Raw genomic sequence first — 22,480 nt, 5'->3', positions numbered from 1 at the left:
TGGACCATTTTCACTAGATCTGCATCACTACTAATTAAATGTATTAAAACGACTGCTTAAAGTATCATCACTCACTGAAGAAAATTACCAATGGCAGATTTATATCTGATACGATGCGCATGCGCATACAAATGTGGAGTTCTCCACGTTAGACCAGACGCAATCAATACATAGTTGAGTTACAAGATTCTCCAGTTGGATTGAATACATTGTATGAAGTTCATTCAACGGCAAATATAAAGTTGCTGGTGAGTAAGAATTGCTCGCTAGTTGCGTAGCTTCATTTTCGTGTTCAGACAATAATTAGTTTGAAGGCTAACGTTAGTTCGCTTCTAGACTGTTAGCCTACCTAGCTTTCCCATAAACGAGCTAACAGTAGTAACGTTAGCGTGTCAAAAGTAAGCTCAGAGAGTTTGCTAGATAATTATTTTTTAAATAAAAGTTCAACGCATATCTTTAGGATTATGAGTTTCGTATGTTCTGTGTAACAAATATATCTTATTTTGTTGTGGACAGCTTTGTGTGGACTTCGACAGAAGAACATGCTAAATCCGGCAAACGGTGACCCGGTCCACGTCGTTACAAATTATGTGGAAGAATATTTGGACTTGGTCGAATCACTACCATTCGACCTACAGAGGAGCGTGTCTCTTATGAAAGAAATTGACGCAAAATACCAAGGCAATTTGTTTACATTTCATCCACCGACTATCTATATACATACCTCTAATCATAATGTAGCTAGCTAACGTTAGCTAGCGAAACTGTTAGCCCAGCTAACTGACGTTAGCTACAGTAACTTAGTAGGTAGCAAGCACCTGGCTACTGCTGGCATTCAGCTATACCAGCTTGGCAGCCTGTGCATCAGTAATGTAGTTGGAGTAGTAGATACCCTTTATTCACATGTTGTCACTTAGTTATGAACTAGATTTGTTCCAAAGTATGTACATGTATTTAGCTAGCTACAGTAAAACTATTGTTTACCTAATTAACTTGTTTTCCACTTTACTAATGTGCCATGTTTGTTACATTATTTAACTAGGCTTGCATAATTTGTTTTTCTCAGATGTCCTGCAGGAGCTGGATGATGCTTATGAGCGCTATCGAAGGGAGTCCGACCCTCTCCAGCGGCGCAGAATGCAGCTGTCCATCCAGAGAGCTCTCATCAGTAGCCAGGAGCTAGGAGATGAGAAGATCCAGATTGCTGGGCAGATGGTGGGTAAACGTGGCTGGCTGCCTGTCTACTTTGCTGAATGACTGTCCAGCTTGAAAATAACAATAATATATAGATTAGGTAGCCCCGCATTGGTCACTCTCTTTGACCAACCTATGTCACCCCACTGATCACAACCCACACAGTATATATAATAAACCCTGTACTGTCCTATTGTTCCAGGTGGAGTTGGTGGAGAACCGTAGCCGGCAGGTGGACTGGCATTCTGAGCTCCTCCACGCCTCCCAGGAGATCCCAGAGATCCATGTACCCACATCAACTGCTATGACGACTACTGCAGCCTCCACGATGTCAACGTTGGCAGTGACAACCACACCGGGCAAAGCGGGTCACCACGACAAGAGGCGTGACGAGGCAACGCCAGGCTCAGTCGGTGGAGGGGAAAAGTCTGGTGGGAAACGTTCGCGGAGGCAGAAGAACGGAGAGAACCGGGAGAGCTATGGAGGCATGGATCATGGTGATGAGGCGGGCATGGGGGCAGCCAGGGAAAAGAGGGCCAAAATGTCATCGTCCAAGAAGAAGAAGAGGTCAAAGGGCAAGTCAGAGAGGGAGGTGTCACCCCCAGACCTGCCTATCGACCCAGATGAGCCCACCTACTGCCTGTGTGAACAGGTGTCTTACGGCGAGATGATTGGCTGTGATAACGACGAGTGTCCCATCGAGTGGTTCCACTTCTCCTGTGTGGGGCTGCATCACAAGCCCAAGGGGAAGTGGTTCTGCCCCAAATGCAGGGGTGAGAATGAGAAGACCATGGACAAGGCCCTGGAGAGGGTGAAGAAGGAGAGGGCCTACAACAGGTAGCTGCTCTACCTGGCCCAGTGAACGTTGTTTGTGGTCATGTCAGTTTTGTTTTTTGTTATTGTATTTTTCTACTCCCAATTAGTATCAATGCTGTTTGAAAATGAAGAATTGGGGCCTCCCGAGTGGCGCTTCAGTCTAAGGCACTGCATCGCAGTGCTAGAGGCATCACTACAGACCCGGGTTTTATCCCAGGCTGTGTCGCAGCCGGCCGCGACCGGGAGACCCATGAGGCGGCACACAATTGTCCCATTGTCTCCGGGTTAGGGGAGGCTTTGGCCGGCCGGGATGTCCTTGTCCCATCACGCACTAGCGACACTTTGTGGTGGGCAGGGCGTATGCATGCTGAATCGTGACGCTAGTTGTACGGTGTTTCCTCTGACACAATGGTGCGGCTGGCTTCCGGGTTAAGCGAGCAGTGTGTCAACAACCAGTGCGGCTTGGCAGGGTTGTGTTTTGGAGGACGCATGGATCTCGACCTTCGCCTCTCCCGAGTCCGTGCGGGAATTGCAGCGATGGGACAAGACTGTAACTACCAATTGGATATCACAAAATTGGGGAGAAAACGGGTTAAAAAGTTTTTAAAAAATAATAAAAATGAACAAAGAGGGACTTGTCATTTTAGTGAAGGCTGTACTGTAAGATGGACATCCTAGTTCAGGACCACTGGTTTAGAGCAGATATGTAATACAGATTATTGTATCATAGCCACACCAATGATTGTTGACGCTAGTGTATCATGCATGCAACCATACTAGCCATATTGCTCCGAATGAACAAATAAAAATGTTTAACCAAGATTGCGTGCTGAAAGTCATTCTAGACATGTACTATATTACAAGGTGGCTTACAGGTATGAATGCAATATGCTTCCTATGTTGAATTGTCTTTGCATCACCTGTATTTACCATGGGATGTGACTGCTGTTTGTTATAAGTGCCATTAGTAATAGGGCTGCCCTAGCAGCAAAAGTTATTGTTGATAGATGGTTAAATTGATAATATTAATGTTTGACTGAGTGCATGAGGCCTGTAGTAGTGAGGACAGTCACTTGTGACACCAGTAAAAATATTATTTAAATGCATCTTGGGCTGGAGCCCATTGTGTCTGGTCCAATGGTAGTATTCTTGAAGACCTTGGCATGTATATTATGAAATCCTTTGGTCCCTAGTCTGTGCTTACTGTCTGTCAAAAATAGCAAAGCAACAACTCACGTGGTATGTGTACACCATCATGCCATGTCTGCGATTAGTTTGTTTAAAGAGTTCCTTGCCAATAAACCATATCCTCATTAAGTTTGTGTCAAATGTCAATACTGCAGAGGCATTGATGAAAGTGTGCAGCTAGTTTCTCAGTGCTAGCATTGCAAGAGATCACAGATTTCACAGTATTTACCAGATAGCGAAAGCTAAATATAGAGGTGATTGATGACTACGGTAAGGAGCACAACATGGTTAACCAGCCAAGAGAAACACAGTACTACGGTCATAGTAAAGGTAGCTTTGACGACTTATTTACAATTGCTGAAAAAGTGACATGGTGGACAATCAGTGCAAAATCTGTACAATCAGGATGTATGTTCTATATACGAGTACTTACTGAACAGAGAACAAGAACACACTATCACTGTCATGCAACACAGCTCACAACACAGCAAAGACATGGGTTAAGCATGTGGGTCTAGTTCTGAAGCAGGTTGTTTAAGGATGAACACACAATTTTCCAAAGAATGGTAATGAGCTTGATAGCTCAGATGCTGCTTTGTAAAATGAGCTTATGTATTAAAGGGTAAGGGGAGCACACCAAAGAAAGGACCTACAAGCAGGTTAACATGATTAATTGATATTTCTTCCAAACATTACACATATCAGTCCAACTCATTTATTTCAGTGTGGGAAGGGAGGAGGCAGGTAATTGACGTCCAAAAATTGTACTCAATTGAAGACGGTGGCGACAAAAACAAGATTCAGCACACAAGTCCCCTGATAAGCCAAAACGGGAGGGAGAAATAGAAAAAATAACGAAAACTCCACTCCAAGCGTGTCTGGAAAAATAAAATTCAACAAGGGACAGGTAAAGTGCATAAATATGTCAAATTAAAATGGAGGAAGAAACAAAAAAAATCTAAATTAAGATGTACTCCTCAAACTCTCAAACTCGCATCACACACAGCTCAGCGCTGGGGATAGAGGAGGCCAGAAGGGAGAGGATGTGGTCAACTGTCCCTCCAGCTCTGTTCTACAATGGCCGACACACGCTTCTCGTACTCCCTCTTGTTTTCTTGGTAAAGCTGGGCCGCCTGACTGTTGGCTGGACTGTTGGGGTTTGGTTCGTCTAGCAGAGACTGGAAGAAGGGAAGGGAGCGAGGTGATGAATAATGAGCCAACTGAGTAGACGAGACAGGTATTCTACAGCACAGAGAGCAAGACATAAAAGTGGGCATGCACCATGACACTTCAGGATGTTCAGTATGGGAAGTCTAACATATATTGTGTTTTATCTCTGCTTTGTCACAGTAGGACTAAATGTTGACAGGGAAGGGAGGATACATGGAATATAAAATGTATTATGGAAAACAAGATATTTGCCTACCTGGATAGAGGTAAGAATGGATGACACATCATAGGTTGGACTCCATCGATTCTGCAGAATGTCTAGACATATACTGCCATCTGCATACACTGTAAATAAAACGGAAAGGTTAAAATACCGTTAACCTTTGCAGGCAATACTAACCATAATCAGGATGTTTTGCTACTGTTGTTGTGACAACATACCATTTGGATGAAACATCTTTGACACAAATCGTACTGTGGGGGGTTTGTTAGGGTATTCTTCTGTGAACTCAACAGTAAGCTTAAACGTGCCTAGAACATACAAGATGGGTAGGAAAGATGAATTAGAACCATGGCTCTAGCTCATATCACTCATACTATCATGCAACCAAGAATGTTAGAAAACTTAGCATTTACAGGTGTTGCATTATCTGTAACACTGCCGCTAGATAAAACAGGAAGTTGATGATTGACTGCTTTAGCCTACTTTAGCCTACAAATCAACAATTACATCACACACAACCCTTAGCTCCATAGAGTATCCAAACACAAAGAATGGGGTGCACAGTTCTGTACTCACCGTCCTCAAAAGGTGTCCCTTCTGGGCTGTAAAGGGAAATAAATATGTTTAAAGGTTTTCTCTGTATGTGTGAAATATATGCATGTGTCATTTCCCCGTAAATAACTTAACGGATGAAGGAGGAACATTGTGATGAGCAGATGAATCACTTCACATTTTTGGTATCATTGGCCCAGAAAGGTATTGAAATGACCTTGATCTCAGAGAATTACCAAGAATTACCACTGACCAGCTGGCAAGTGTCTTCAATGACATGTTCATCCTCTCCCTGATCCAGTCGGTAATACCTCCACGTTTCAAGACCACTATAGTCACTCTACCCAAGAATGCCACGGTAACCGTATAAATGACTATCGCCCCATAGCACTCACATCTGCAGCCATGAAATGCTTTAAAAGGCTGGTCGTGGCTCACATCAACACCATCACCCTAGCCACCCTGGACCCACTCAAATTCGCATACTGCCCAAACAGATCCACAGATGATGCAATCTCTATTCGGCATGGCCGATTAATTAGGGCCGATTTCAAGTTTTCATAAGAATTGGTAATCTGCATTTTTGGACGCCGATTATGGCCGATTACATTGCACTCCACGGGGAAACTGCGTGGCAAGCTGACCACCTGTTACGCGAGTGCAGCTAGGGGCCAAGGTAGGTTGCTAGCTAGCATTAAACTTATCTTATAAAAAAAAAACTATCAATCTTAACATAATCACTAGTTAACTACACATGGTTGATGATATTAATAGTTTATCTAGCTTATCCTGCGTTGCATATAATCGACGCGGTGCCTGTTAATTTATCATCGAATCACAGCCTACTTCACCAAACGGTTGATGATTTAACAAACGCATTCGCGAAGAAAGCACTGTCGTTGCACCAATGTACCTAACCATAAATATCAATGCCTTTCTTAAAATCAATACACAAGTATATATTTTTTAAACCTGCATATTTAGTTAATATTGCCTGCTAACATGAATTTCTTTTAACTAGGGAAATTGTGTCACTTCTCTTACGTTCTGTGCAAGCAGAGTCAGGGTATATGCAGCAGTTTGGGCTGCCTAGCTCATTGCGAACTGTGTGAAGACCATTTCTTTCTAACAAAGACCATAATTATTTTGCCAGAATTGTACATAATTATGACATTACATTAAAGGTTGTGCAATGTAACAGCAATATTTAGATTTAGGGATGCCACCCGTTCAATAAAATACGGAACAGCTCGTTCCGTATTTTACTGAAAGAATAAACGTTTTGTTTTCGAAATTATAGTTTCCGGATTTTACCATATTAATGACCTAAGGCTCGTATTTCTGTCTGTAGGCAGCAGCGGGCTCGTAAGCATTCATTCAAACAGCACTTTCCTGCGTTTGCCAGCAGCTCTTCGCTGTGCTTCAAGCATTGCGCTGTTTATGACTTCAAGCCTATCAACTCCCGAGATTAGGCTGGCAATACTATAGTGCCTATAAGAACATCCAATGGTCAAAGGTATATGAAATACAAATGGTATAGAGAAATAGTCGACGCGTCATAATTCCTATAATAACTACAACATAAAACCTCTTAACTGGGAATATTGAACCACCAGCTTTCATATGTTCTCATGTTCTGAGCAAGGAACTTAAACGTTAGCTTTTTTTACATGTCACATATTGCACTTTTACTTTCCAACACTGCGTTTTTGCATTATTTATTTGAGACTAAATGTATTTTATTTATGTATTATATTAAGTAAAAATAAAAAAAAGTCTTCATTGTTCATTCAGTAATGTTGTAATTGTCATTACTACAAATATATATATATATTTTTTTTAAATCGGCCGATTAGTTGGCATCTGCTTTTTTGGTGCACCAATAATCGGTATCGGCATTGAAAAATCATAATCGGTCAACCTCTAGTATAGAGCTCCAGGATGGCAGGAAGTTTGGCTCCAGTGATGTACTGGGCCATTCGCACTACCCTCTGTAGTGTCTCAATTTTTATTTTATTGTATTACTCTTTACTTTTTTCCCCAAAATGTTCTTACTTTTTAACTCTGCATTGTTGGGAATGGGCTCATAAGTATTTCATGGTAAAGTCTACGCCTGTTGTTTTCGGCGCATGTGACTAATACAATTTTACTTGAAACTACCAAGACAGAAGGCTGTTTCTGAACCCTAACTCTGCAATATTTGCTGCCGGAGCATGGGGTTACAAATAATATTGCACAGAAAATCTGTGACAGTCTGAATGTGCACCTCTGACCGGTTGCGCTTCGCCATCTTACCCGAATATGACTGCATTCCACACCATTATGTTGTTTTCGGAAGGGGCACCACTGACGCCAGCCGGAGGGTCTTCTTGTAACCTATGGGGCCCGAGAAAAACAACTTTAGTTCCATGTGTCAAATTGCTTGCTACCTAGCTAATATATACTTATTAACCCCATTTTCAAACTGATAGTTATTTTACAAATCGACACATTACTGAACTCACTCTTACTTGCAATATTATCAACCCATGCAGAAACCCATAAAAGTGTTAATGTTACTTAACTAGCTCAACCTACTACCCTGTTCAGTAGTTGGCGGTTATACACCTTATGAGTGTGGACTGCCAATAAACCTCAAAGAAGGGACAGAAGTGGGAAGATGGCGGAAGTGGATGCCGAGTTCAAATCGAGCAGCACGTTGAGCAAATTTGGTGAAGACAAATGTTCTGAATGGACACAGTAGTATTGAAAACTGTAACAAAAAGGAAATAGTCTAAAATTGGATTGGAGGATACATGTGTGAATGATAATGAATCGCTTCTTGTTGGGATGCGTTTGTTGAGTAAGGATGCATATGTGGGAAACCCATTTGAGGTGTCAAATGGTGAAGTATGCGCTTGGAAAAGTCTGTCAGTGTGGCCAGTAGTGGTCTTATTTTGATTAATTGTATTTCTAAAAAGCATAGGAAGATTGCTGTGGGCCTAAAAAGAATCCGGACAACAGAAGTTGTGTGTTTTGAACTTCGGAGTAGAGCACCCGTCAAACGAGTCATCTCAGGGGTGACGACGGATGTTCTGGTGGAATACCTGAATTGAATTCCTGGTGTGGTTGATGCACAGCGTCTGACCAGCTGGGTGAATGGGGAACAAGAATGTCTGTCGGGCCTGTTGTTTTTTGGTAAAGAGCAATTACCTACGCATGTGAAGCTTGGTTACGTAAGATACGCAGTAAGAGCTTTCGCCCGAGTGTAAGGATGTAAAAGATTTGGCTATTTTTCAAGTGTTTGGACTTAAGGTTCGACATCTGAAAACTTGCATGGGGGTAACTGGCACCGGAAGACCCGCCCTCACAGGTTCCCCATGAGCCTGTGTAGGGAACAGATCTGTTTTATTTTTTTTTACAGAAAATGTGTTTATTTTCTTTTGGTAGTTTGTTCACTTTTTGGGGGGAATCCTGTTTCCATCCCGCATTGTGGCGGGATGCACATTTTATTGTTTTCGCCAATATACCATAGAAGAAACCTCAAAGAATGAGCTAAACGTCAGTCACAAACCGTAACGGTTAACGTTATGCATCGCACGGGACATCGCAAAACCAACCTGAGTAATCTTATGACGTATTGTTAATCTAACCAAGTTTCGCTTGCGAGTGAGCTATGGTGACTCGCATTTGGAGAGCAAGTTGTTTTCTTCGCTAGCTAATCTGTAGCCAAGTATTGGCTGGCAAGCTAAATAATTAACGTAGCTGACTGTTTTAGAGTTCAACGACTTTCTCGGCATGAGCTATTTTCAAACGCAACATTAAACATTTGAGAATTGTAAACTAGATAAACCCCAAAATGTCATGAAACAGACGGCTGTGTGACTTGCTAGTTAACGTTTGCTAGCTAGCTTGGTAACCTTCGCTGACTAGCTTTGCTAGTTAGCTTCTTCAGACATCAATAACACCATCCGTGAAAAATGTTCATCTCACCGTTTAAAATCTCTCATCAATCGTCTTCTTGCCGGAGTAGACATCGTAAGCTAAATATATAAAGGTAACACAAATGTACTGCTTTATTTACAACAAAAGTGTTTATAATATAGCTTGTTAATGTTGTGTTTACAACAACATTCAGCTCTTTTTCCGCTGTCGCCTCGGTGAAACGATATCCTTCGAGTTCTACCCTAGCCGCTGGTAAGTGGTATATTAGACGATACCACTTCAGCTAATAGGGGACGTCGTCGTTTCCGTATTCTTCTGAAGAAAACCGAGACGTAAGATAATTTAGGTAATAATATAATGTATTACATTTGTATTTAAAAACGATTTAATGCGTATCTAATTACTTACTCTCACCTTATTTTTATTTGAGACCGTGTTTGACGGGGGGCGTGGTTACAGGGAAGTAGCGTTTGTACAGTTAGGTATAAAAAAAAAAAAACTCCAGCTATGAAGGTCGGTCTTGGGGACAGGTGACAAACGGGTATTCGCACAGGTGAAATAGTGGGCATTGTCCAGATACAAAGGGAGCGGAGAGGAAGACCATATTCATCAACTTTACCCAGTACTAGGACATTTTTGCCAAAATCATGGTTGCCTCTGGCAGGAGGCTGAGACTTGGCCGCAAGTGGATCTTCCAACAAGGCAATAACCCCAAGCACACATTAACATCTACAATTAAATAATAATTGACCACAAAATCAACATTTTGCAATGCCCATCTGTCTCTGGACTTCGAACCCCATTCAAAACCTGGGGTTTGAAAAGAAGAGGGCAGTCCAAAAAGGCAGACTACGTATATCAAAGATCTGGGAAGATTCTGTATGGAGGAATGGTCAAAGAGCCCTCCCAATGTGTTCTCCAATCTCATATTTTCTTCTAGAAAAAGGCTGTGTCGGTCTATCCTCACAAGGTAAGGTATTGAAAACAGGTGTCAATTTTGACCCCTATAATTCTGAAACAAATATTACTTGTTAAATAAAATGTATTTGTTTCTTCTATAAAAATACACTACCGGTCAAACGTTTTATAACACCTACTCATTCAAGGGTTTTTCTTAATTTTTTTACTATTTTATACATTGTAGAATAATAGTGAAGACATCCAAACTATGAAACAACACATATGGAATCATGTTGTAACCAAAAAGTTTTAAACAAATCCAAATATATTTTATATTTGAGATTCTTCAAATAGCCACCCTTTGCCTTGATGACAGCTTCGCACACTCTCAACCAGCTTCACCTGGAATGCTTTTCCAATAGTCTTGAAGGATTTCCCACATATGCTGAGCACTTGTTGGCTGCTTTTACTTCACTCTGCGTTCCGACTCATCCCAAACCAACTTAATTTGGTTAAGGTCGGGGGATTGTGGAGGCCATGTCATCTGATGCAGCACTCCATGAATGTCTTTCTTGGTAAAATGGCCCTTACACAGCCTGGAGGTAGTGTGGGGTCATTGTCCTGTTGAAAACAAATGATAGTCCCACTAAGCCCAAACCAGATGGGATGGTCGTATCGCTGCAGGATGCTGTGGTAGCCATGCTGGTTAAGTGTGCCTTGAATTCTAAATAAATCAGTGTCACCAGCAAAGCACCCCCACACCATAACACCTCCTCCTCCATGCTTTAAAGTGGGAAATACACATGTGGAGATCAACCGTTCACCCACGGCGGTTGGAACCAAACATCTCCAATTTGGACTCCAGACCAAAGGACAAATTTCCACCGGTCTAATGTCCATTGCTCGTGTTTCTTGGCCCAAGCAAGTCTCTTCTTATTGGTGTCCGTTAGTAGTGTTTTCTTTGCAGCCCTTTCTTTCGACCATGAAGGCCTGATGCACACAGTCTCCTCTGAACAGTTGATGTTGAGATGTGTCTGTTACTTGAACTCTGTGAAGCATTTATTTAGGCTGCAATTTCTGAGGCTGGTAACTCTAATGAACTTCTCCTCTGCAGCAGAGGCAACTCTGGGTCTTCCATTCCTGTGGCGGTCCTCATGAGAGCCAGTTTCATCATAGCACTTGATGGTGTTTGCGACTACACTTGAAGAAACGTTCAAAGTTTTTGAAATGTTCTGTATTGACTGATCATGACTTAAAGTAATGGACTGTCGTTTCTCTTTGCTTATTTGAGCTTTTCTTGCCATAACATGGACTTGGTCTTCTACCAAATACAACTGATTGGCTCAAACACATTAAGAAGGAAAGAAATTCCACAAATTAACATTTAACAAGACACACCTGTTAATTGAAATGCATTCCAGGTGACTACCTCATGAAGCTGGTTGAGAGAATGCCAAGCGTGTGCAAAGCTGTCATCAAGGCAAAGGGTGGCTAATTGAAGAATGTAATTTGTTTCACACTTTTTTGGTATACATGATTCCATATGTGCTATTTCATAATTGTGATGTCTTCACTATTATTCTACAATGTAGAAAATAGTAAAAATAAAGAAAAATCCTTGAATGTGTAGGTGTTCTAAAACTTCAGACAAGTAGTGTAGGTCATGTCTCTCACTAAATAGCAGAATGTCAACATTCCTTCCTGTCCTGGACTTTAATTTTACCTTTATTTAACTAGGCAAGTCAGTTAAGAATAAATTCTTATTTTCAAGGACGGCCTAGGAACAGTGGATTAACTGCCTTGTTCACGGGCAGAACAACAGATTTTTACCTTGTCAGCTCGGGGATTTGATCTTGGAACCTTTCGGCTACCCGCCGCCCCAGACTACGGTGACATACAGTGCATTCAGAAAGTATTCAGACCCCCTTGACTTTGTCCAAATTTTGTTACGTTACAGCCTTGTTCTAAAATTGATTAAATCGTTTTTTCCCTCATCAATCTACACAAAGCAAAACCAGGTTTTTAGACATTTTTACAAAACAACTGAAATATCACATTTCCAGTATTCAGACCCTTTACTCAGTACTTTGTTGAAGCACCTTTGGCAGCGATTACAGCCTCAAGTCTTCTTGGGTATGACGCTACAAGCTTGGCATACCTGTATTTGGGGAGTTTCTCCCATTCTTCTCTGCAGATCCTCTTAAGCTCTGTCGGCTGGATGGAGAGCGTCGCTGCACCTCTATTTTCAAGTCTCTCCAGAGATGTTTGATCGTGTTCAAGTCCGGGCTCTGGCTGGGCCACTCAAGGACATTCAGAGACTTGTCCCGAAGCCACTCCTGCGTTGTCTTGGCTGTGTGCTTAGGGTCGTTGTCCTGCTGGAAGGTGAACCTTCGCCCCAGTCTGAGGTCCTGAGCGCTCTGGATCAGGTTTTCATTAAGGATCTCTCTGTACTTTGCTCCATTCATCTTTCCCTCGATCCTGACTAGTCTCCCAGTCCCTGACGCTGAAAACCACCACCATGCTTCACCGTAGGGATGGTGCCAGGTTTCCTCCAATCTTGGTTTCATCAGACCAGAGAATCTTGTTTCTCATGGTCAGAGTCCTTCAGGTGCCTTTTGGCAAACTCCAAGCAGGCTTTCATGTGCCTTTTACTGAGGAGGGGCTTTTGCCTGGCCACTCTACCATAAAGGCCTGATTGGTGGAGTGCTGCAGAGATGGTTGTCCTTCTGAAAGGTTCTCCCATCTCTATAGAGAAACTCTTGAGCTCTGTCAGAGTGACAATCAGGTTATTGGTCACCTCGCTGACCAAGGCCCTTCTGCCCTATGGCTGAGTTTGGCCAGGCAGCCAACTTTAGAAAGATTTTTGGTAGTTCCAAACTTATTCCATTTAAGAATGATGGAGGCCACTGTGTTCTTGGGGTTCTTCAATGCTGCAGAAATGTTTTGGTACCCTTCCCCAGATCTGTGCCTCGACACAATCCTATCTCAGACCTCTATGGACAATTCCTTCGACCTCATGGCTTGGTTTTTGCTCTGACATGCACTGTCAACTGTGGGACCTTATATAGACAGGTGTGTTTCTTTGAATTTACCACAGGTAGACTCCAATTACGTTGTAGAAACATCTCAAAGTTGATCAATGGAAACAGGATGCACCTGAGCTCAATTTCGAGTCTCATAGCAAAGGGTCTGAATACTAATGTAAATAAGGTATTTTTGTTTTTTATTTGAAAGAAATTAGCAAAAATGTTTAAAAAATATATTTTTGCTTCGTCATTATGTGGTATGGTGTGTAGATTAATGAGGATTTTTATTTATTTAATCCATTTTAGAATAAGGCTGTAACATAACAATGTAGAAAAAGTCAAGGGGTCTGAATACTTTCCGAATGCACTGTAATCTACACAAATGCAGCCGCATCTTCATTAAAGCCTTAAGATGCAGTTTAACATAGTGCACTTTGTTTTATCAAGTGTGACAGATTTTGCACTCATCACTGCTCGCTCTATCAGAAAGTAAGGTGGCCCTCTGACCTCCCGTAGGTTGAAACACTGCATTTTATTTATTTATAAAGTCCTTTTGCAAAAACTCCCACATTACCTGACATCTTTACTTATCCATAGAAGTAAGAGTTACCATACCCGATCACAATGATGACTAACTCTGGAAATTCCATTGTTGCTACAGACTTTAAAAAAAACTGCTTTTACACTGAACAAAAATATAAATGCAACATGCAACAATTTCATAGATTTTACTGAATTATATAAAGAAATCTGCCAATTGAAATATATTCATTAGGCCCTAATCTATGGATTTCACATGACTGGGAATACAGATATGTTAATCACAGAGACCTTAAAAAAAAGGTAGGGGCGTGGATCAGAAAACCAGTCAGTATCTGGTGTGACTACCATTTGCCTCATGCAGTGTGACACATTTCCTTCACATAGAGTTGATCAGGCTTTTGACTGTGGCCTGTGGAATGTTGTCCCACTCCTCTTCAATGGCTGTGCGAAGTTGTTGGATATTGGCAGGAACTGGAACACGCCGTCGTACATGTCGATTCAGAGCATCCCAAACGTGCTCAATTGGTGACATGTCTGGTGAGTATGCAGGCAATGGAGAACTGGGACATTTTAGCTTCCAGCGATTGTGTACAGATCCTTGCAACATGGGGCCGTGCATTATCATGCTGAATGAGGTGATGGCGGCGGATGAATGGCACGACAATGGGCCTCAGGATCTCATCACAGTATCTCTGTGCATTCAAATTGCCATCAATAAAATGCAATTGTGTTTGTTGTCCGTTGCTTACGCGTTCCCATACCATAACCCCACCGCCACCATGGGGCACTGTTCACAATGTTGAACAGCAAGCCGCTCGCCCACACAATGCCATACACGCTGTCTGCCATCTGCCCGGTACAGTTGAAACCGGGATTCATCCGTGAAGAGCACACTTCTCCAGCGTGCCAGTGGCCATCGAAGGTGAGCATTTGCCCACTGAAGTCGGGCACGACGCCGAACTGCAGTCAGGTCAACACCCTGGTGAGGACGACAAGCACGCAGATGAGCATCAGTTTCTGACAGTTTGCGCAGATATTCTTCAGTTGTGCAAAGCCAGTTTCATCAGCTGTCTGGGTGGCTGGACTCAGACGATCCGCAGGTGAAGAGGCCGGATGTGGAGGTCCTAGGCTTGCCGTGGTTACACGTCTGCGGTTGTGAGGCCGGTTGAATGTACTGCCAAATTCTCTAAAAACGATGTTGGAGGCGGCTTATGGTAGAGAAATGAACATTAAATTATCTGGCAACAGCTCTGGTTGATATTCCTGCAGTCAGCATTCCAATTGCACGCTCCCTCAAAAGTTGAGACATCTGTGGCATTGTGTTGTGCCAAAATTGCACATTTTAGATATTTGTGTATTTCCTGTGTAATTTGTTGTGTAATTGTAAGATGCAGGGCTCCCTTGCAAAAGAGATCTTGAAGTCAATGGAACTCAATTAAAATTAAAATAAATACATGCAATTCTAACCTGTGGTGTGTGATTCTAAGTTCTGGACAATTCAAGAGAATTATGCCAGTGCCCAACCAAGGTCCCATTGTTTGTGTCCATCTCACCTGTGTGGACCGTGGAGTGGGCATAGTCCCCAACCACAGGTATAGGACCTCACATGGACAGAGCGTAAATCCATTGTCTGTGGCGTTCCCTTCCACTGCACGGGCAGATGCCGTTGCCAGGCTCCTGGGTGGTCTTATGGCGTTGAATAACACTCATAATGCAAAACACAGACATATTGCAGTAATTATTGGTTCATTGAGTACAACTCAAAACAACAATTTAACAAATGGGTTATGACGTGCAATCCAACAGAGGACCCAGTGCACACAGGGTAAGGTTCAGTTCACTCAATACAAAAAGTTAATTGCAATTCCCAATGTGAAAAATTGGAACTGGAATTTCAGTTTACTTATTAGATAAACTATGGGAGGAAATACACACTGCACAAAACACCTACTCTTTCCATGACAGACTGACCATGTAAACTCTGATCCCTTATTGATGTTACTTGTTAAATCAACTTCAATCAGTGTAGATGAAGAGGAGACGTCTTAAAAATCCTTCTTTAACCTTTGAAAACAACAGAGACATGGATTGTGTGCCATTCTGAGGGTGAATGGCCAAGACAAAAATGTAAGTACGTTAGAACACGCTGAACAGTTTCCCGTGTATATCAATAATGGTCTACCACCCAAAGGACATCCAGCCAACTCACATATTCAAGCTTTATGAGGCGTAAAGGATACAGGATAGTAGTTCAAGACAAAAGTCCTGTATTCCATTTTCATAGCATACCGTATTGTTCCCCATACATTAGTGTAAGGAGCAGTCACATTTTCTGACAATTTGAAGAACTACATCCCAATGTGCTTAAGGTGATCTCATATTTAATTCTGATCAGGATACAGATGAATGAGGATGACAAAACAAAGAACCTGACTTCAAGACATTCTTCAAACAGAGGTTGAGGCATTGTTTCATTACTCAGAAAAAAATACATTGACATAACATAAAACTTGAATTTACATTCAGACTAGTTTTAGCCCCAGAACTAGATCAATGGGTAAATTAACAGTACATGACTAATTACAGGATAACTGAACAGTTAATTTTTTTTAATAAACATTAAGTTGAAAATCAAAAGAATGCATTATATGCATTTTTCTTTAATCACTCAAAATCAACTTTTCACATTACAAAACAAGTTACTGTTCTACAGAACATTTCATATCCAAAAACGAAACACCTCCTTTAGAAGAGGGATGGGCCTTCCCTTTACATAAAAAGATATATAAAAAAAAATCACAATGACCATATGAAAAAGGAACCACTCACTCCATGGTTTTAAGGCGTATGAATGCTTGTTTACATCAAGCATAAATGACAGGCAAACCGAGGGACGGCCTGACAACGGGGTCCTTCCAACTTCTTAGGAGCCGTGGTAGAGGTGCATGGTGCTGAGCAGGGCATGGTTATACTGCTGATGGTAGTACTGCTGCTCTGCCTTCACCGACATCTGGTGTTCCACCTGGCTGCCTGCGTTACCAGTAGCAACCATGTGCTCCGCTGTATCCCAGTAGATGTGGTGGTGTACGATGTCGGCGGGGGCGATGGTAGAGCCGCTCAACGCGGTCCCCTCACACCCTAAACCTGCTGCTAGAGGGTCACCTGCCATTGGAAATGGGACACCTGGTCAAAATTATTTCAATGCTGGTTTTGCCAGTGCGGGGCCAAAACTTCCTGCTCACAGATGAGCAAAGATTTAAGAATTGATTTTGCACAACTATTACTGATGGAGATGAACATTTCATTAACGGAAAACCTGACTACAGATTGCCAAATAGGTTCCAGTAAACCTCACAATATTGTGTTACATCACTGTACAGTACTCTTCCAGGGTACATTGACACACAAACCCTGCTCGCCGCTGCACTAGGGATTTGTTCGTAAATTCATTCTGTAGTGCCAGAGTGCGATCTGGGTGTTCGTAAATTCAGAGCGTTGTCAAATTGCCCGTTCGTAAATTCAGAGTTTTGCTCTTGGAGCGTTCAGAGCGCACACTGGACGATCTGGCAGATGAGTAGGGTTGACCCAAGCGTTCTGACCTAACATCTTTAGTCAAGCACCCAAGCTAACTGGCTAATGTTGGCTAGCTACTTCCAGACACAAATGAGAGAACACCCCACTCTGACCATTTTACTCGCACTAGCAGAGCTGGTTAGGCTGTTTCCATGTTATCCAGAGTGTTGGCGACTAACTGTGCTGCTGGCAACAACTTAATTATGCTTTTTTTGCAGTCGTTTACTGACACCGGCCATATTCAACGGGTGTTGAGCATTCGTAAATTCATAAGTTATTCTGCACTCTGGTACACTCAGATGAGAGTGCTCTGAAATGGGAGTAGATAGCCAGAGTGAATTTACGAACGCACCCCTAGTTCCACCCCCTTCCCCGCTCCCATTGGTTTAGCCATCATGCCAAGACAATCTAAATGACAGCATAATCCTTAGAAATGAGACGGCACAATTGAGGGGCTGCACAGCCTTCTCAATATCACTAGAGGGCACTAAACTACTCAGTTATTCAGGTGAACTATAGAAAATATGAAATAATATTGCTTCTCTGTGTTTTCAGACGATTGTAGATCATTTTTTGTGTGCATGAGAAAGTAACAAATTAAGAGAAAAATCATTGCCCCACCATCAATGTTATTCAAAATAATTACCTTTAATGAGTTTAAACCATACAAAACTACTCCACACTGAGCATCAGCTCTAATTTGCATCAATATATGCCATCTACTCATTAACATTTGTGATTCTGAACAGACTGAATAGTACTGCTGAGAGGATTGCTTGACCAAAAAATTGTCATGAAGCAGATGTATGCAGGGAGGGATTTAAAGTTTGTGACCAATACATTTATGAAGATTCCTATTTTTCCTTAAAAAAATTGCCTTAGGCAAGAGTAGCTTTGTCTTGCTTTATAAAAATTGTAGCACTACTAATCAAGCTAATTTGTCATAGATCAACGTCTACATTTTGTCATTACTGCAGTTAGCAAAGCAATACAACAAAACACAAGCCAAATAAAGCTGCAAAAACTTAGAAAAACAGTCCAAATAAACACACCATTTTCAACACCAGACACAATAGATAGGCTATACAGAAAAGCGTACAAAGTCCTTTCCTAGAAAAGTAGAATGAGAGAAGATGAGGGCACTAGGAGGGGCTAATCCAACCAAAGTCTCCAGTCTGCTAGCTAATAGGACAGAGTCAGGCCATATAGCACACCTTGGAAATACCTAAAAGCTCACATAATACAGAAAAGCTGCACAGTAAAGATGTATGTACTTTAAACATTAACGTAAAGATATGCTTTGGCATAACAAGGGAGTTCTTGTATATATATAAAAAAAAATAGCTATGAGAGAGTCACCACCAGAAATGTCCAAAAAGGTAGATTTTCTCAGGGGGAATAAAAAAAAGCAAATAAAACAAAATATGCTTTCCCTTATTTTTACTTTAAGGGCAGGAACATTCTCTAGTAGTCTCTTCATTCTGACATGAGATGGACAAATTCTGTCTTTATCCCCTTATTGGCCAAAGTGGTGCAACAACATTGCTACCACTAAATGCAGTACTGGATGTCTAACTCAGTGGTTCCCAACACGCACTTATAAAACGGGACCTGTGGTAGGCACATAGAATTTTTACTTTGGCGCACTAGTGTCGGTTATATCATTTGTATCATTTTACTTAATCTGTGAAAACCATTAAGCTTAGCCGGAGTCATTTAATTCCTACTATATGGCTCTGAGTTTAGCTATACCACAGCCTGTGCTATAGAAACAAACAGAGCATGGCTTTGTGTCCTTGGTTGCACATTTACAATGCAGAAACCTGCTTGTTTGTTGCGCTAACCGTTAAAAACTAGACATTTAACCAGTGCTACATTTTGTTCTTTCTGGTGCAGATTCGGGGACGCTCTTAAACGGGTAGAGGCCTTCACGGGTCCAAAAAGATGGATCCATTCTAAAATGGACCTGGGGTTTCCCATCCGGACCCGATATGCATAAATAAAATACAATTATATACAGACCCGTTCCGAACAGAACCGAGGACAACTAGACCCGAGGACAACTAGCATAGACCTGATCGATACAGACCCGGTCCTGAAGCAACATAAAACTACATTTTTAGCTACTTTATTAACCGGAGCTGATAAAACGCAAGGGAAGAGGTAGAGAGAAATGACGCTCTAGCAGGGGCCATGCTGCGTGGTAGGCTACTGTGAGTGTGCGTGAATGAGTGACACGGGAACAGGGAGGGAGAGACCGCAACCAACCAATCCGACTTGCGCTATAGTAGACTAATAGCTGCCATAACTAGGTTATTTATCATCAAATATGATTAAGTACTAGTACCCGTCTTGACGGCATCAAACCGGGAGAAGCTAGTTAAAATCGCTAGCTACACTATTTGATGCTGCATGCGCTTTCCCGTCCTACACAGTTACAAACTCGCAGAGCTGTTGTGAAGGAAGTTGTCAAGGAAGTCAGGACCTCCCGCCCTCACCTACAGTCAACCAATCAAGTCAACGCGGAGCTATACGGAGACCTCCGCATTTGAGTGGCGCACAGCGATGCGGTATAGCTCAATTTGGCCTCTGCGTGCCCTCGGAGGCTCCGCAATTGTGTCACACCATCTATATGGTGCCTTGACCCCATTTTCGGATCAAGCATACATTGGCTCTTATGATTGGCCAACAAGCTACACGTACCACTCGTGAAAAACAAAGAATAGCAGCAAACATTATACAATATCTCTGTCTCTCTCTCTCTCTACTGCAGCATTCGTGTTCGAATTTATGTGGGTCCTAACAGACAAGTCAGTTAAAATTACACATACCCAAGGCAATCATATCAGAGCCGACCCAGACCCTTGATATTATTAAGAATTCTCGACCCGGTCATGCTTGCGTCCCAGATCTGGTCTCGGGGATTCATGTACAGCTGGATTCACGAAGACCTCTAGTACACACAAATTAACAACCATGAGTAAGGAACTATTTCAAACAAACCATATTTAATATATAAAAACACTTGTCACAGAAAATAGATTTGTTGTATGGATCAGATAAAATAAGAGGTCATTACCACTAAATAAATGAATAGTGAAATGCTATCCCATCAAGGTGTGCCACTGTTAAAAAACAGTTGGGAACCACTGGTCTAACTTCCTAAAGGTCAGAATTCTGCCATTGCATATTCATGATGCGGAGGGAAACTTCAGTGCAGTCTCTAGGATTTGAACTAACCTAAGTCTAACCTTCTCCCTATTCTTCTCCGTAAACCAAGTGAGGCTGGTTTCAGTAAGTTGTTACCAAGGTGTGGGCTTTTCTACATCAAAGAAATGTAGATTAGAATTTCACAACATTATTACAGTTACCATTGGGCAATGTAGGGCGTGGAGGGATAATTGTGCAGAACAGAAGTCACTCAACCTAAGGGGCTTTGCCAAAAACACAAGATTATTTAACAAGAATTGTGTGGATCATTCAAAGATACTGGTATAACAACAAAACATAAAACTCACGTTTCTCTATCAATTAAGTATGGTAGCAAGGCAATGTATTTCATAACATGTATGTAGAATACAATAAATTAACCATTTATGCCTTTATTTCTAGAACCGGAAATATATCATCATGCCAAGAACCCAACAATGGCACTAAAATGAATTTAATCAGTGAGAGAACATGGCCAGAGAAGGCCTGATGGACATTCTACCAAGATACAACCACTAGGAGGGTCAACACTCAACTCAATACATGCACTCTAAGGTCTCTACAGGTAGGCGTAGGAGTTAGTGCAGCGACAGGGGATCTGCATGGAGGCCACAGTGAAGATCTCCAGCTCCTTAGGGGCCGGTGTGGACACCTCCACTCCCCCCTGGTCCTCCCCTTGGTCCACCAGGCCTGGCACCAGCGCAGACCCATTCATCCCAAACGCCAAGGGTCCTGGCCCACCTGAGCTCACTGCCGGCGGCGCTGACTCCATGCTCTCCATCAGGAACTCTCCGACGCCGCAGACCGACCCATTCAGCATCCCCAGCGGCAGGCCCATACCTAGTTAGAGCAGTGGAGGTAGTGGATGAGCATGTTGGGCAACCATCTAGAATACAACTAAATAAGAATACAATGACATACAGGTCAGAATACTTTACAGTCCCAAAGAGGCCATTCCATCATGCACAGGCTGTCTGGGCAGAAGGGGAGACATTGGTATTTAGCATGCTAGAATAATCAACCTTACTCAGCGAGTCCAAAGTCCAATTTTAGGCTTTATCATTCAGCAATAAAAATCAGCCACTGCCCCATTTTCTGATTCCCTACAGCCTGTATCAACTTCCTGGCAACAGCTCAAAACTCTGCTCCAGATTTTGCAGAAGTGCAATAAAACAAGCAGATACTTTTACATGTCAACATCAGAGGCCTGGCAAACAGCAAAGGGTAAGTCCCCTGCCACCCCCTTCTTCCTCATACTGCTCGTTCTAACGCTGCACAATTAAGTGAACAATGTATTCTACCAGTTTCTCATATGGGCTAGGCCAGTTTAATCATGGTTTTACAACAGGATTTTAGAATCTGAAAGGTTTTATGACACTCTGTTTTATTACGCATAATTAGGTAAGAAGAACATTCAGTCAGGAATAGGGCTGCAAATGGAGGCTATACTACTGGAAACGTTCAAAAGTTTACCAACATTTTGGTAACTTAGTATTCTTTTAAACATTTTATCAGACGACATCTAGTGCCCTTTTTTTGGGAACTTCAGATTATCACAGGTGTCCATCTCTGGCCAACAAACAAATAAAAGGGTATGACAAAGCTGTAAACATTATCCTAAATATAACCCATCAACTTAGTGAATACCATTGGTGTTAAATGAGGGCTTCAACATGAAATATCCCTAATATACACATCCAGTCAAAAGTTTGGACACACCTATGGTGTGGGTTTTTCAAGTGTTTTTATTTTTAATATTTTCTACATTGTAGAATAATAGTGAAGACATCAAAACTATGAAATAACACACATGGAATCATGTAGTAACCAAAAAAGTGTTAAGCTTTGCACTCTTGGCATTCTCTTAACCAGCTTCATGAGGAATGTTTTTCCAAAAGTCTTGAAGGAGTTCCCACATATGCTGAACACTTGTTGGCTGCTTTTCCTTCACTCTGCGGTCCAACTCATCCCAATCCATCTCAATTGGGTTAAGGTTGGGTGATTGTGGAGGCCAGGTCATCTGATGCACTTCCCTTGGCCAAATAGCCCTTACACAGCCTGGTGGTGTGTTTTGGGTCATTGTCCTGTTGAAAAACAAATGATAGTCCCACTAAGCGCAAACCAGATGGGATGGCGTATCGCTGCAGAATGCTTATGTAGC

At 42.1% G+C, this 22,480-nt stretch overlaps 3 protein-coding genes and 1 long non-coding RNA gene across 5 annotated transcripts in view; 1 reads left to right on the top strand and 3 right to left on the bottom strand.

Moving 5' to 3' along the window:
- The first annotated feature begins 103 nt into the window (after nucleotides 1-103).
- Nucleotides 104-2,832, top strand: LOC106582134 (inhibitor of growth protein 1). The gene is made up of 4 exons (XM_014164902.3): nucleotides 104-248; nucleotides 517-681; nucleotides 1,067-1,215; nucleotides 1,397-2,832. Exons 2-4 carry the CDS (start codon nucleotides 543-545, stop codon nucleotides 2,033-2,035), a joined length of 927 nt encoding a protein of 308 aa, XP_014020377.1. The 5' UTR covers nucleotides 104-248; nucleotides 517-542; the 3' UTR covers nucleotides 2,036-2,832.
- A 685-nt stretch (nucleotides 2,833-3,517) lies between these two features.
- On the bottom strand, nucleotides 3,518-9,466 carry LOC106582136 (ubiquitin-conjugating enzyme E2 A). The gene is made up of 6 exons (XM_014164905.3): nucleotides 9,116-9,466; nucleotides 7,439-7,519; nucleotides 5,168-5,193; nucleotides 4,810-4,899; nucleotides 4,625-4,713; nucleotides 3,518-4,376 (listed from the first exon to the last, which is right to left on the bottom strand). The coding sequence occupies exons 1-6, from the start codon at nucleotides 9,157-9,159 to the stop codon at nucleotides 4,248-4,250; spliced, it is 459 nt and encodes a 152-aa protein (XP_014020380.1). The 5' UTR covers nucleotides 9,160-9,466; the 3' UTR covers nucleotides 3,518-4,247.
- Nucleotides 9,467-15,900: 6,434 nt separating this feature from the next.
- Nucleotides 15,901-20,064, bottom strand: LOC145862573 (uncharacterized). The gene is made up of 2 exons (XR_014382031.1): nucleotides 19,941-20,064; nucleotides 15,901-16,698 (listed from the first exon to the last, which is right to left on the bottom strand). It is a non-coding gene; the product is annotated as an uncharacterized LOC145862573 (long non-coding RNA).
- The window catches only part of LOC106582137 (ankyrin repeat domain-containing protein 10), a 34,614-nt gene continuing 29,870 nt past the window's right edge, over nucleotides 17,737-22,480 (bottom strand). For both annotated transcript variants that reach the window (XM_014164906.3, XM_014164907.3), the window contains exon 5: nucleotides 17,737-21,159. In XM_014164906.3, the coding sequence (XP_014020381.2) occupies nucleotides 20,879-21,159 (281 nt within the window). In that variant the 3' untranslated portion in view covers nucleotides 17,737-20,878. The remainder of the gene's footprint in view (nucleotides 21,160-22,480) is intronic.

This window comes from Salmo salar, chromosome 21 (genome assembly GCF_965601325.2).
Source record: "Salmo salar chromosome 21, fSalSal1, whole genome shotgun sequence".
Lineage (NCBI taxonomy): Eukaryota > Metazoa > Chordata > Actinopteri > Salmoniformes > Salmonidae > Salmo > Salmo salar.
The sequence above is the reverse complement of the archived record's forward strand: the minus strand, read 5'-3'. Positions and strand labels throughout refer to the sequence as shown.